Source organism: Puma concolor, chromosome C2 (genome assembly GCF_028749965.1).
Source record: "Puma concolor isolate L17-30 chromosome C2, mPumCon1.1.hap2, whole genome shotgun sequence".
In the NCBI taxonomy this organism is placed as follows: Eukaryota; Metazoa; Chordata; class Mammalia; order Carnivora; family Felidae; genus Puma; species Puma concolor.
Window position 1 is genome coordinate 1,814,618 of NC_141675.1, and position 14,584 is coordinate 1,829,201.

General features: G+C 45.7%; 1 protein-coding gene across 50 annotated transcripts in view; it reads left to right on the plus strand.

Annotated features, from left to right (window-relative positions):
- Positions 1 to 11,023, plus strand: part of CLASP2 (cytoplasmic linker associated protein 2) — a 185,310-nt gene extending 174,287 nt beyond the window's left edge. For 48 of the 50 annotated variants that reach the window (XM_086720293.1, XM_086720290.1, XM_086720298.1 and 45 more), the window contains 3 exons: positions 3,119 to 3,325; positions 4,851 to 4,967; positions 7,303 to 7,462. In XM_086720293.1, coding sequence (XP_086576419.1) covers positions 3,119 to 3,325; positions 4,851 to 4,967; positions 7,303 to 7,389 — 411 coding nt within the window. In that variant the 3' untranslated portion in view covers positions 7,390 to 7,462. The other 2 variants (XM_086720288.1, XM_086720337.1) reach the window with 1 other exon arrangement.
- Positions 11,024 to 14,584: the final 3,561 nt, after the last annotated feature.

Sequence of the window (14,584 nt, forward strand, 5' to 3'; positions counted from 1 at the left end):
CTGTCTCATCTCTTTTTAGTCACAATATTTCTACCACCTACAGTGGCATTGATGAGATAACCATGAGGATTTTTATTATGTCTCAGACATAACAAAAAAAGGAAATGTCAGGTACAGACTGCAATTCTAAGAGAAGGTACCAGAGCAGTAGCATTAGATATCTCTGTAGAACCAAGACGTAAGCAAAAGAAATCAAAAAAGAAAAGTTAGAAAACAGCAGTGAGACAAAGTAGATCAAAGCTAAATGAAAGAGCTGAAACTAAACTTTCAGGAAAAAACATGATGGTAACCTTTGTTGCCTTGGATTGAGCAGTGGTTTCTTAGATATAACACCAAGAGCACAAGTAACCAACAGCAACAGGCACATAAATTGGACTTGATCAAAATTGAAAACTTTTGTGCTTCGGGGCGCCTGGCTGGCTCAGTGGGCAGAGCACGCAACTTTCGATCTCGGGCTTGTAAATTCAAGCCCCACGTTGGGTGGTGAGATAACTTAAAAGTAAAATATTGTTTTAAAAATAAAATAACGGGGCGCCTGGGTGGGTCAGTCGGTTAAGTGTCCAACTTGAGCTCAGGTCACGATCTCACAGCTTGTGAGTTGGGAGTCCCACGTCGGGTTCTGTGCCGACAGTTCGGAGCTGGAGCCTGCTTCGGAACCTGTGTCTCCCTCCTTCTCTCTCTCCCTCCCCTGCTCGTGCTCTGTCTCTCTCTCTCTCTCAAAAATAAATAAACATTTAAAAATGAATAAAATAAAATAAATAAATACTTTTGTGCTTCAGATGCACCTGGCTGCGACAGTCAGTGAGACTCTTTTAGGGTCATGAGTTCAAGCCCCACATTGGGCATAGAGTTTACTCAAAAAATAAATAAAGCAGTGTCACAAAGAATAATGTTAAAAAAAAAAAAAAAAAAAAAACCTTTAGCTTCAAAGGACACCATAAAAAAGGTGGAAAATTTAACCCACAGAATAGAAAATTTTTGCAAATCCTATATCTGATGAGGTAATATATAAAGAACTCTGACAACTCAACAATGAAAAGAAATAACTCAATTTAAAAATGAGCGAAGGACCTGAATAGACGGTTCACCCAAGAAGATATACAAATGGCCAATAAGCACAAGAAAAGATGCTCAATGTCGGGACTCACTAGGAAAATACAACTAAACCCATAATGAGATACCACTTTATTTACACCAGGAAGAACGACAATTGGAAGTGTTGGTGAGATGAGGCCCCCGGGTGGCTCGGTTAGTTAAGCATCCGACTCTTGGTTTCGGCTCAGGTCGTGATCTCAGGGTTTCTGGGTTTGGCCTGAGTTGGGCTCCACACCAACAGTGCAGAGCCTGCTTGGGATTCTCTGTCTCCCCCTCTCTCTCTGCCCCTCCCCTGCTCAGGCACACAGGCTCCCTCCCTCCCTCCCTCCCTCCCTCCCTCCCTCCCTCCCTCCCTCTCTCTCTCTCTCTCTCAAAATGAATAAATAAAACAAAAGTGTTGGTGAGGACTTCGGGGCACCTGGCTGGTTCAGTGAGTAGAGTAAGCAGCTCTTGATAGGACCCTGAGTTCGAGCCCCACCTTGGGTGTAGAGATAGCTTAAAAGAAGAAGTGTTTGTGCATATTTGAAGAAATTGAAACCCTCTGGAAAAAATGATATGACTGTGAGTCTTGTAGGAGAGTAAGTCATAACTTTTAAATCTGTGTGGATTTTTATTCGGATTATTTTTTATTGAGCTATTGTTCAGCAGTAGTGGAACATCCACAGTATCTTGCTGAAGGTTTAAAAAACGACTATTTGTGGTTCAGTTATCCACCCTCTGACCCAAATAAGACCCGGAATCCGTATGTTTACAAAAGGTAAAATCCACATTCTTAAGGTAATACAGCTAAAATCAGCCCCGGGTCTACCATCGGACTTGCCGCTGTAGCTTTCCTTAGTGCCGCTCACAGCTTGAGACCCTAAGTGAGAAACGACTAGAGTAGAGTCCAGAGCAGTAATGTTTGCGTGGTCTCAAGACCATCTTTAGAGATTACAGACTCTATGAAGATGGGCAACCATTTCTTTTCTTCATTGCAAAGTCAGTGTCTGTTCTCCTAGGCCCAGTACAGAAGGGAGGAAAATCACTGTGAACAGAATAGCATGTTAACTTGATAACTTACTAATGAGATTTTATTTTGTACTAATGTGATGAAAAGAACACAAACACTCCTGGAGTTGAGGGTACAGGATAACGAGCAGGGTCTCAGCACGGCTGCTGTAGAGGGTCCGTTCGCATTATAGTCTTGGTAAATAGAGCCTTCACTGCCCAGCACAGCAAGACTACAGTAGCACTTAAAAATTGCATTAGCCAGGGTGCCTGGGTGGCTCTTTCGGTTGAGCATCCGACTCTTGACTTGAACTCTGGTCGTGATCTCACAGTTCATGGGTTTGAGCCCTGTGTTGGGCTCCATCCTGAGAGCACGGATCCTGCTTGAGATTCTCTCTCTCTCTCTCTCTCTCTCTCTCTCTCTCTCTCTCTCTCTCTTCCTCTGTCTCTCCCTCCCTCTCTTCATCCCTCTCCTCCTCCTCCTCCCCTTCCTCCCACGTTTGTGTGCACACACACACGCTTGCTCTGTCTCTCAAAAAGAATAAAAGTAAAAATCGCCATTAGCCAACATTAAGAACACAAAAGAAGGAAGAATGTCTGGAAGAAATATTCTCCCCATGTGTCCATTCTGGCTTCAGCAGGTTATATTTTGCCACTCCTGTTTTATCTGTACCCTCACTTTGTCGTGTTTATTGTAGTATTTTCAAATCAAATTGTAGATGTGCTGGGGCGCCTGGGTGGCTCAGTCGGTTAAGTGTCCTGACTTCAGCGCAGGTCATGATCGCACAGTTCGTGAGTTCGAGCCCGGTGTTGGGTTCTGGGCAGCTCGGAGCCCGGAGCCCGCTTCGGATTCTCTGTCTCCCTCTCTCTCTGCCTCTCCCCACTCCTTCCCTTTCCAAAAATAAACAAACATTTTAAAAAGTTGCTTTAAATTGTAGATATCCTGTCCTGTTTCATATTTCATGACGTTTGTACTTCCAGGACGCAGCATAACATTGTTAAATTTATTCCCGGCCCAATTTCCCCTTTGTTTCAGGTGGTGAGATCTGCTGAGGAAGCAGCATCGGTGCTGGCCACTTCTATCAGCCCCGAGCAGTGCATCAAAGTGCTTTGCCCCATCATCCAAACTGCAGATTACCCAATCAATCTGGCTGCAATCAAGATGCAAACGAAAGTGATAGAGCGGGTGTCCAAGGACACCCTTAACCTGCTTTTGCCAGAGATTATGCCAGGCTTGATACAGGTAAGAAACCAAACTTGGAGGGGTAAGCTGTACCACACTGGGGATTCGGTTATTTTAGGCACGCTCTAGGCAGCACGAGCGGCATAACCAAGCCTTCCTGCCGTCCCGGACGTTCAGAGCAGAGACTTTCCGTAGCCAGCTTTGCGTGTGTGTGTGTTAAGTACATACGTAACCTAACACTTACCGTTGAGCCGCTTTTAAGCGTGAGATTCGTCGGCATTAAATACGTGCATGCTGTTGTGCAGCCCTCACAACTGCCCATGTCCAGAACGGATTTCCTCGTCCCCAGTGGAAACTGTACCCATTAATTAATTAATAACTCCTTGTTCCCATGCCCTTTAGCCCCCAGTAACTCCTATTCTGCTTTGGCTCTTCTACTTGCTAGGTTCTTGACGTAAATGGAATCCCGCGGTATCTGTCCTATTGTGGCCGGCTTACTTCATTTAGCATAATGTTTTCAGGGCTTGTGTTACAGCAGGTGTTAGAATTTCATTCCTGTCTTATGGCTGAGCAATTTCCACGTATGTGAATCCCACAATTGGTTGATCCACTCGTCTTTTGATGAATATATGGATTGTTTCCTTTTTTAATGATATAAATATCACTGTGAACTTCTTTATAATATCTTCTTACACTTCTGTGTATATATCTAGAAGTAGAATTCCTAGGTGTTGCCAAATTTCTCTCCAAAATGGTTACACTGATTTACAGCCATAGGTGTAATGTGGTTTTTTTCTATGCACACAAACCCATCCGCAGAAACATTTTCATAACGGGATCATATTTTATAGCATGCTTTTTTGCTTAATCATGAATTGTTAACTCTCCCATCCAGTAAATTATTATTCCGTAATGTAATTTTAATGGCCAGAATTACAGAGCGTATATCCCTCCTGAAGAGAATTACTCGTTTCTTTGTGCATCTGTAGTGTTCTCTTTGACTCTCTTCTGAATCTAATATTGCTCACTAAATTGTGTGGTCCTTGAAGATAGGATCCAAATCCCTTTCTTTGTACAGAATGTACATGGTATGTGTATCATACACACGGTGGCTACTGACTGCATGTTCTGTTGGGTGAGTGACTTCGAGTAACGGTAGGGGTGGGACAGATGTTGAGCTTAGAATTCAGCCTGGGTTATAGGCGGGCCCTGACCGCCAGGCCCAATGTTACTTCAGTTCAGGTTTTTTTCGGAAGGGAGGCGCTCTTGGGCTCCCTACGGCTGAGTGCTTTAGCAAGGTTCATCCGGACACTTTACAGGGCAGGTCGGCAAAGGGACCGCCTTCCGGGCCAAATCAGGTAGGAGCCGATCAGGAAAGCTGACGGTGGAGGGGAGGCGCTGAAGGGGAGGCGGAAGGAGAGGAGGGCGCGTTTCCGCCGGGAGAGCTGGAGGAGTCACTTCCATCCTTGAAGCTTCTTGTCCTTGGTGCGCCCGCGATCTCGTGTTGGAGCCACCGCGCCTGTCCATGCTGGAATAGTTCTTTCTCCGGCCCCCCAGGAGTGCTAACGAGGACTTTCCTCCCTAGGGTTACGATAACTCGGAGAGCAGTGTTCGGAAAGCTTGTGTCTTCTGCCTGGTGGCCGTTCACGCGGTAATTGGTGACGAACTAAAACCACATCTCAGTCAGCTCACGGGCAGCAAGGTAAGTGGCGACGCTTTGGTCTACAGGTGGTGGCAGTGGTGCATGTTTCAAAATTTAGGTCTCTGTCGGGTTAAAGGGTAAATTCGTATTTGGCTTTGGATAAGTCAGGCTTTGAGTGTCCGACTCATTCCTCCTACCGTTTGAATGTTAACTGTTTCTACTTTCGCATCGGTCGCTGGGTGTGGCTGTGAGAGAAACGCCTCCAGTCAGCTGACTCCTTTCCAGCTCCCACACCCGATCATAGCCCCCAAGGACGGTTTAAGAATAAATAGTGGTTGTGTATTCGTGGATTACTTCCTGTCTCCCAAAATGGGGAATCCTGGAATATTTCTTAGATTTTCCCTTATGAACTCCGATAATCAAGTATTCACTGTCCTTAAGACTTAAAAGAAAAACCAAGGGCACCTGGCTGGCTGAGTCACTAGAGCACATGATCTTGATCTCAAGGTTGTGTGTTGAAGCTCCACGTCGGGTGTAGAGATTACTTAAATAAATAAACTTTTAAAAAATGTAAGTCTTGGGGCGCCGGGCGGCTCCGTCGGTCGAGCGTCCAACTTCGGCTCAGGTCACGATCTCGTGGCTTGTGAGTTCGAGCCCCGCGTCGGGCTCCGTCCGGGTTGACAGCTCAGAGCCTGGAGCCCTTTCCGGATTCTGTGTCTCCCTCTCTCTGCCCCTCCCTGTTCACACTCTGTCTCTGTCTCTCTCAAAAATAAATAAAACATTTAAAAAATTTTTTAATTTAAGTCTTGTTTCCCTCATTTTTTTGATACTATCAAACATTGAAATTTATTCTACGAGGTGACGATTGTTGGATTGTTGCTTATGAGCTGTTGCAGGAGACACCCTCATTTTAAGAGTTTCCCAGAACCCTAGCGATCGTCATTACTATTGTCAGATTTAGTTTTAAAATACCAAAACAGTAGAGAAAATGCCTGTAAGGCTCAGGTATGCCCCTCACGTTAAATACCTGTGTGTGTGCTCGGTGGGTGGTAGTTCTTAACTCTCTCTGACTCGCAGACCTGCTTTGAGATTCGGGCATTACTACCACATCCCAAGAAAGGTAAATAAATACAGAAAATTCTACACGTGGTTTCAGGGGATTCAGTGAGTGCCCGGAGCCCCTGGACATCAGACGAAAAACCCCTTGGATCAATGATTTAATGTTACAAAAGCAAACGTTAAACAACACAGTCTTCTTTTTTCTTTCTTTTTTTCAAGTAAACTCTACACCTAGCATGGGACTTGCATTCACCACCCCGACATTAAGAGCCCTACGTGCTCTGCCAACTGAGCCAGCCAGGCGCCCCGACACAGTGCTTTTCAAAGAGAAACGATCTCAGGTCTTGGGATAAGCTCAGGTTGTGTCCTGATGACCAAAGATGTCTGTGGAAGAGTTAAAGTTAAGCACTTTGTCAGAATATGAGGCAGCCAGTAATGTTGCATATGAAGACTATAGCCAGGCCGAAAAAATACTTGGAAATGACATCAGACGAAAAGAAGTAGAATACAGAATTGCGTATCCATTGATTAACACTTGATAAAAATAGGGTCTCATCTGGTAAAGACCACAAAATGACACTAATCAAGAACATTCTTGGAGGGTGGTGTTACAGTCGTTGAAGATCTCGGGTCCTGGAACCCAGGGGCCTGGTTTTCTGTCCTGGCCCACTTCTTACCCACCTCTGTGACTCTAGACAACGACTGGCATGTTTCGTGTCTTGATTTCCTCATGTGTAAAGTGTCGTTGAGATGGAGAGAGGCAACGTGAGGTCGTTAGCTTACTCTACAGCACATAGTGCTCGAATGTTTGTCCCGACTGTCCTCATGAGACTTCTTTTCTACGTTTAAGCTTCACATGCTAACACTACAGCAGGTTTAGTGTTACAGAAAAGGCACATTGTGAGAGTCACCAGGGGCGCCCGGCTGGCTCAGTCGGTAGACCACGTCACTCTCGATCTCGGGGCCGTGAGTTCAAGCCCCACGTTGGGTGCAGAGGTTACTTAAATGCATAAATAGAGCACTCAGTCATAAACAGATGGAGACTTGAAAGCTTTTTGGTAATTGTTAACAATCAACAATAACTTGGGCATAACGTAATCTAAAATCTCTACTTACTTTTTTAAGATTTTATTTTTAAGCAATCTCTACACCCAACATGGGGCTCGAACTCCCAACCCTGAGATCGAGGGTCCACGTGCCGCCCTGACGGAGCCAGGCAGGCGCCCCTAAAACCTCTCTTCTTAGACTCACGATACGTGCAGACCTGTTTTCGTGAGCATCTTCCTGTAATTTAGAGCAGCCTGCTCAACGCCTTCGCTTTGGTTTCAATCTGCAGATGAAGCTCCTGAATCTGTACATCAAACGCGCACAGACAGGTTCTGGAGGAGCTGACCCCGCTGCTGATGTTTCCGGACAGAGTTAGTGACGCGGACCGAAGCGGGCCAGGCCGCCCCGACCCGGGACGGGCAGACCACCCCTCAGCAGCGAGAGGAAGTACGGGCCGAAGCGGGCCAGGCCGCCCCGACCCGGGACGGGCAGACCACCCCTCAGCAGCGAGAGGAAGTACTCAAACGCATCTTTCGGAACTCCCCATCTTTTCCCGGCTTTAGTTTTTTGTTTCGTTTTGTATTTTCTGTAACAGAGGGCTCTCCTCAGTCTGCATGTAACTTTTATGATAGTTATTCCAAATTCAAGAAGAAGCAGTATTAACATCAGTGGATCGATACAGAGTAATTTTTAATCGAATTCATCATTTCACGTTTGTACTTGTCTTCCCATTAACCTTTGCCAGTGTTATGATTGTATACATTTTTTTTAAATGCTGGTGAAAGAGGAATGCTTAAAGCTTTAAAAGTTTAACAGTCTAAAACATTTTTTTGCCTCTATTCAAATGCAGAATACTATTTTTATTGCTACTTGGAGTTTCGTTCTGTATCATGTCCTATGCTAGAAATACTGAAATGATGTGAAACGAAGCAGGACTGATTTGAACCACAGCTGGACTCTGTCGACGTGACGGTGACACGTGTCGTTAGTCGCAACTTCTTTGGGGTGACCCGTAGCGTAAAGCGACGTCCTCAGAGAGAGTGCCACAGAATCAGCCAGTTCTGTGATGCCGATTCCGCGTGTTGGCTCTCGATCTTGCCGCCTCGCCTAAAACCGTGTCCCCCCTGCGGCCCCTTAAGAAAGCTGCACCAGATCATCTGCCTGTTGTTTTCTAGATGCTTATTAAAATAGAAGGTTTTCTTGCAGGGTTTCTGGTTTGTTTTTCGTTGTTGTGAATGATGCTTTTTTCGTATTTATTAATATCAAATTCACTTACGAATAAACTTGATAATGGAAAGAGAGAAGAAAATCCAGTGCATGTGCGTCTTGACCGTCTTCTGTTTCTCATTAAAAAACAAACTTATTAATCACTGAGACGCGCGAGTCAACCAGCACCTTTTCTTTAAATGGTGGCACCTGGTTTCCTTTGACCGTGAAATTGTCTTACTTGAAAACGTTGATCCTGACGAGAGAGAAGGTGGCACAAGGCTATTATCTCTGTAACGGACTCAAATTCTCTACCTCTTCAGGGCTGATCCTTTTAACTGAGCTGCTGCCTACAGTGTCTTTTGGAAAACTACTTCAAGGGTGATTTTCTGTTACATTTTAACACATTGTTTTAATCACCTTTCGCTACACCTGTTCTTTTCCTGTGCAGCCGACTTGCAAAACTTACCAGTTTGGTGCAAAGCAAATGAGATCACTTGGAACCGGGACACTAATGATTTCTCATCTTGACTTTTTTTTTTTTTTTAATCCTAACATGAAGTGAATTTGACTGGAAAGGCAAATAGCAGTTTGCTATTGTTACAGAGTGATCTGTACTTTCTTTGTTTAACTGAAAAACATGTAGAAATGTATGTAAAGAATTTAAGACAAAAGTACTGGATGGATGGTTTGTCATGGGCTTTTCCCTTTGTTTCTGTTCTAGCAGCAGGAAAATAGTTTCTCTATATCCCCGCCCCTTTACCTGTAACAATTTTGTTTTCTACTGTTAATTACATTGTGTATTTATAGTTCTATGCTTACTGTTGTGCATATACTGGCAATAAAACTGTACATAACATTACTTGAAAAAATTAACAATGTACATCGGTTGTTTTTCGGTCTCACTGTGTGACGAGTCATTTGGCTCCTAACTAGGTCTTGAAAAATATTTTGAAGGTCCTGTATCAGTGGTATTCTCACGAATTTTATAAGTGCATCTGAGGAGAAAAGATTTGTCAGGAGTAGCATCCACAAAATTATATAGCTGTATCTGCATGTCTAGAACATCGCTTATCTTTAGGAAGAAAAGGCATTTTAAACACTGAATTCTTCTCAGTGATGTGTTTTGTTCCATAACCTTTGGTATGTCTTATAATCGTTTTTAATCTAACAATTTAATTTTGACCTCTGCTTTAAGATACTGCTTTAACCACCATTGACGACTCGGTAGTGTGACGTGAGCTGAATAATAACTCTGCCTGAAAACTTAGATCAAGGACCTGGCGTCTAAAGGCAGGTGTTCAAATGAATGAACTGAGCGATGAAAGAGGATGGTTTAATGTGACTAAGTGAAAGCTAATATATAAACACATGAAAAAAGTCATATTTAAGTTCTATAATTTCAGGGGCACCCGGCTGACTTCGTCGATAGAGCATGCAGCTCTTGATCTTGGGGTCTAAAGTTCGAGCCCCATATTGGGTGTAGAGATTACTTTAAGAAATAACAAAAAAATATAAAAATTAAAAAATCTATATACACACACACACACACACGTGAAAAACAAAATTGTATAGTTTCAGTTAATGAGGCTTTAGGAAAGTTATTATTGACTATTCAAATTTGTTCATCCCAGAAACACATTTAGATGTCAACTGTTAAAGAATGGTGGTAAGCTCCTGGTTAAATTTCTTCTCCCTGCTTTTCTCCCTAACCATTATCAGTATCATTCCTTTACTGCACTGCTCAGAACTAATTAAGAGCTCATAATTCCAAATTATAAGCCATGTTTGTTTCTTGTGTTTTCAAAATCTGTAATAGGTTTTCAAGTAACATGTGGATTGAACCTGAGGTTTCAAATTTAGAGTGTGTTTACTGCATTCTTTCATAGTCTATCTATCTTACATCTATCTAACTTAGCTATCTAACTTTGGGTCAGAATGACTTTTCACCAAATATGTCTCACAGTAAAATACTGGAAACGTATCGGGCCAGATCTGTTTGTAGATTCAGATGTATCATCATTATTAATTTAGAATAACATTTACAGTCAATAGAAACGAGGATTGGCATAATACATGTGGGCTCTGTTAAACTTTGAGATCTTTGCTTCCTGTGTTGTTTAGGTTTGTTTCATTGCGATCAGTCAAGTACAGTTTTACAGCTATGCAAAAGAAAGAAGCTTTAAAAAGCTCTTAAAAAGTTACCCATCTCTGTAGAGTAGCAATAAATTATATAGATACTTAACAATAGAACAGACCCATGAAACCAGGAAGTGGTCTTTTGAAAAAATTAATAAAATCGATAAACCTCTAGACAAACTTACCAAGAAAAAAAGGACTCAATAAAATTACAAGTGAGAGAAGAGAAATGACACCACAGAAATAGAGTGTGAAAAACTACACGCCAACAAATCGGACAACCTACAAGAAATGGTTAGATGCCTAGAAGCATAACCCACCCCAAGTGAGGCAGGAAGAAGTAGAAAAAATTGAACAGACTGAAAGCCAGCAAAGAAATTGAATCAGTAATCAAAAAACTCCTAACAAAAGTGCAGGACCAGATGACTTCACAGGTGAATTCTACCAAACATTTCAAGCAGAGTTAGTAACTATTTTCAAACTATTCCAAAAAAAAAAAAAAAAAATGGAAAAGGAGGGAAATTTTTCAAAATTAATTGTGAGGCCAGCATTACCCTGATACCAAAGCCAGGTGAAGACACCACTAAAAAGAATTACAGTCCAGTATCCCTGCTGAACATAGATGCAAAAATTCTCAACAAAATACTAGGAAACTGAATTCAATACATTTAAAAAAAAAAAAAAATCAGTCACCACGGGGAGCACCTGGCTGGCTCCGCGGGGCATGTGGCTTTTGATCTCAGGTAATGAATTCAAGCCCCGGGTTGGACATGGGGCCTACTTTCAAAAAGCAATGGTGGGACGCCTGGGGGGCTCAGTCGGTTGGGTGTCGGCCTTCGGCTCGGGTCACGATCTCGCGTGATCTCGCGTGAGTTCGGGCCCCGCGTCGGGCTCTGTGCTGAAGGCTCGGCTCGAGCCTGGAGCTGCTTCCGATTCCGTGTCCCCCTCTCTCTCTGCCCCTCCCCTGCTCGTGCTCTGTCTCTCTCCCACTCTCAAAAATAACCATTAAAAAAAAAAGCCTCTGCTTCAATTGTCCGGCGGTTTACGGGCTCCTCCTTGGATGCTTTCCAGCTGGCAGCTCTTTGTTTCAGGACACGTCCTCCTAGGAAATCTAGGAGCAGGTTCGTTACCTGCCGTCCTGGAAATTCCAGGAGTACGTCCGAGGTCGCCCGGCTTGTGGTCGCGAAAGGTGTGCGGCATCATCGCAGTGACACGGCCTTTGGCCCCACACGAGCCTCGCTGGAGGCCTAAGTGCCACACAAAGAGTGTGACTGCGTTGTCTTGGAAAAGCCCTTGCTCAGCGACGGCTCGGATGCCCGGGGGGGAAAGGCGGAGAGTGTCCTGGGCCCTAAGAGCGTCGCACTGGGGAAGCAGGCAAAAGCCTTTCCCGCCTGTCGCCGAAGGGAAAGGAGACATAAGGCAAGCGTAGCACCTGAGATGGTGACAAGGGCTAAGCGGGCAAGAGGTCGGGGAAGGGGGGCTGTAAGAGGGGAGGGTGGGCTCCCCGCTCACGAGGACTGGCCAGGGCAGCCCTCCCCGAGAAGGAGGCCGAGCAAACAGGTGCGGGTTTGGGGCGGGGGGGGGGGGGGGGCGGGAGAGGAAGGGCTCCCCAACACCCCCGACTTGTCTGTGCCCCAGATCCGGGGCCCGCGCCTCTTGCGCCCCATGCGGCCAAGGGTCCCCGCAGGTGTTACCGACTTGAGGATGTTGCGGGGGGGGGGGGGGGGGGGCGGGACCACCCAGGTGGGCCCGAGGTCATCAGTGTCCTTGTCCGCGAAGGAGGGAGGCGGGAAGGGCAGAGGGGGAGCAGACGTCGTCCGAGCCGGGCGAGCGCCCCCCGGGGCCTGCCAAGGGCGAAGGGACGGGTCCCCGCCCCCAGGACCTCGCTGAAGTCGCCGCGGGGCTTCGGCCCTCCCGAAGTGGCGACGCGACACGTCCTGCCGGTTTTCGTCCGCCCGGGGGTCGGTCGCGGCGCGCTGGACACGGAGTCCGGCCGCTCACGTTGCCTCCCCCCCCCCCCCCGCGGCGACCGTCCCCCGCCCGGATCGTGGTGGTCTCCGCCAACAGCCATTCAGTCCGCATCTACGCTCCAGCGCCACGCAGGCGGGCCGCGGCTCGCCTCTACGGACACGGTGGGCCCCACGGTCCCCCACCGGGCACTTGGCATCTGACTCGAAGATAAAGAGCGAGCAGGGACGATCACAAGGCAGACTTCGAGTGGCTGGGCCTGGAGGAGGCCAGCGACCCTCCTACCTGTGTTCTGCACGGCCGGCCGGCTCAGCTGTCGCAAGGGAGCCTGGGAACTGGACCGCATTTGCGGGCCCGCCGAAAGAAAATTGCTTTGGCAAAAAAACCGCTCTCCCACAGTCCGCCTTTCTGGCCTCCACATGTCTGTGCACACCTCTGCCCCCGCCCCCCCGGAACTGTGACTCTTTGGGGAAGGGATATAGCCTACTCAGTCCACACCCCACCCCAAGTCCAAATGTCCAGTGACGTGAAATCCTCTCCATCGGGTCTGGCTGTTAAAGGAAATCAGAGTAAGTCACCCCCGAGACAGAGAATGCAGAGAGTCTCCTGAGGGTTTTGAAACGGCCAAGCCTTAAAGTAACTTATGTGAAGGGAAGCTGGATGTACATTATATGGGAACTCTGTACTCCCCTCGATGTTTCTGTACAGAAACTGGTCTAAAAGAAATAAGCCTCTTAGGAAACAGACAATGGAGGCGGGGGCGGGGGGGGTGGGTTTCGGGGCGCCTGGGTGGCTCAGGTCATAATCTCACGGTTCATGAGTTCGAGCCCTGCATCAGGCTCCACGCTGACGACACAGAGCCTGTTGGGATTCTCATTCTCTCTGTCTCTCTCTCCCTCTCTCCCTCCCCCACTTGTGCTTTCTCTCTCAAAATAAACAAATGTGAAAAAAACAAAACAAAACCAAACCGATGGGAGGTGGGGGAACTGCTCTAAAGAGACTCAAGAAACTGAAAAAGAAATGTAGCTGTGGTCCTTGGTTGAACCCAGATTCGAAAAAAGCTATAATAAACAATGCAGGGACAGATGGAGAGGCTGGGAAATGAATGGACTATTAGATACTACTATTGAATTTCTTGGATGTAATAATGACATTAGAATCATGATAGAGCGTTTCTGTCCTCTCAGAGCGCATTTTGAAGAATTTAGGCCTGAGATACCTTGAAAGCTACCACTTAGCTTCACGTGATTAAACACCGAAGTAGGGAGAGAAATGAATAAAATATTAACAATAATAAAATATGTGACTAAAGAATATATAGTTGGTGGTTTTTCTGTTCCTTTAGCTTTTATGTAGGTTAAAAAAATTAAATGCACAGTTGGAGAAAATAAATAAGGAAGATTATTAGGTGTTTTGGAAAAGCAGAATTTGATATTCAGTGCGCCTAGGAGAAAAAAAACTTCGCCTGTTCTGTTTTCCTCACTTGGGCCACTTGGAAGCATCTTCGGATCATCTGGTCTACAGTTTCTCAGGGTCGGAGTCTTCTGGGTCATTACTGAGTAAAATATCTAAGAAACTCCCAAATGGCTCAGCGTGTTGACAAAATGACTATAAGCTGGAGACTGTCCGCATTCGCACAGGTCAAATAACAGGTCATCCTTGTCGGATTTTACGACATGGTCAACACCGTCACGAACGGTGACAGCAAGGGCACTGTTCTTGGGTCTCCTGCTTATCCGGGACATGGTAGGCAGCTAATTCCTGTTGATGAGATGGTCAGAGGCTAAAAGCTCTTCAGAGATTACACGCCACAGCAGGCACTTTACTTGACGCTTACTCTGAGCTCGGCCGATGTATTATTTCATCCGTGCCCAACAACTCCATGAGGGAGATCTACTGTTAGCTCCATTTTACAGATGAGGAAACTGAGGTAATGAGAGGTTATACAAATAGCCCTAGAGCGCACACTAATAATTGTCAGAACTGGAATTTGAATCCAGGCCATCTAGCTACCGAGGCTGACTCCTATCTTATATTCCAAAGCATACCTGGCCCATATTTGGGGTTGTGTGGTCTGCATGGTTTTCCTATTATTTCTGACACCGTTCCAGTTCTCAAAATCTGATTGCAAGGCACCCCCCACCCCCGCCCCCCAGGGCCAGTAAGGTAACATTCTCATTTTATGTATGTATGTATGTATGTATTTTAATGTTTATTTTATTTTTGAGAGAGAAAGACAGGAGGAGGGGCAGAGAGAG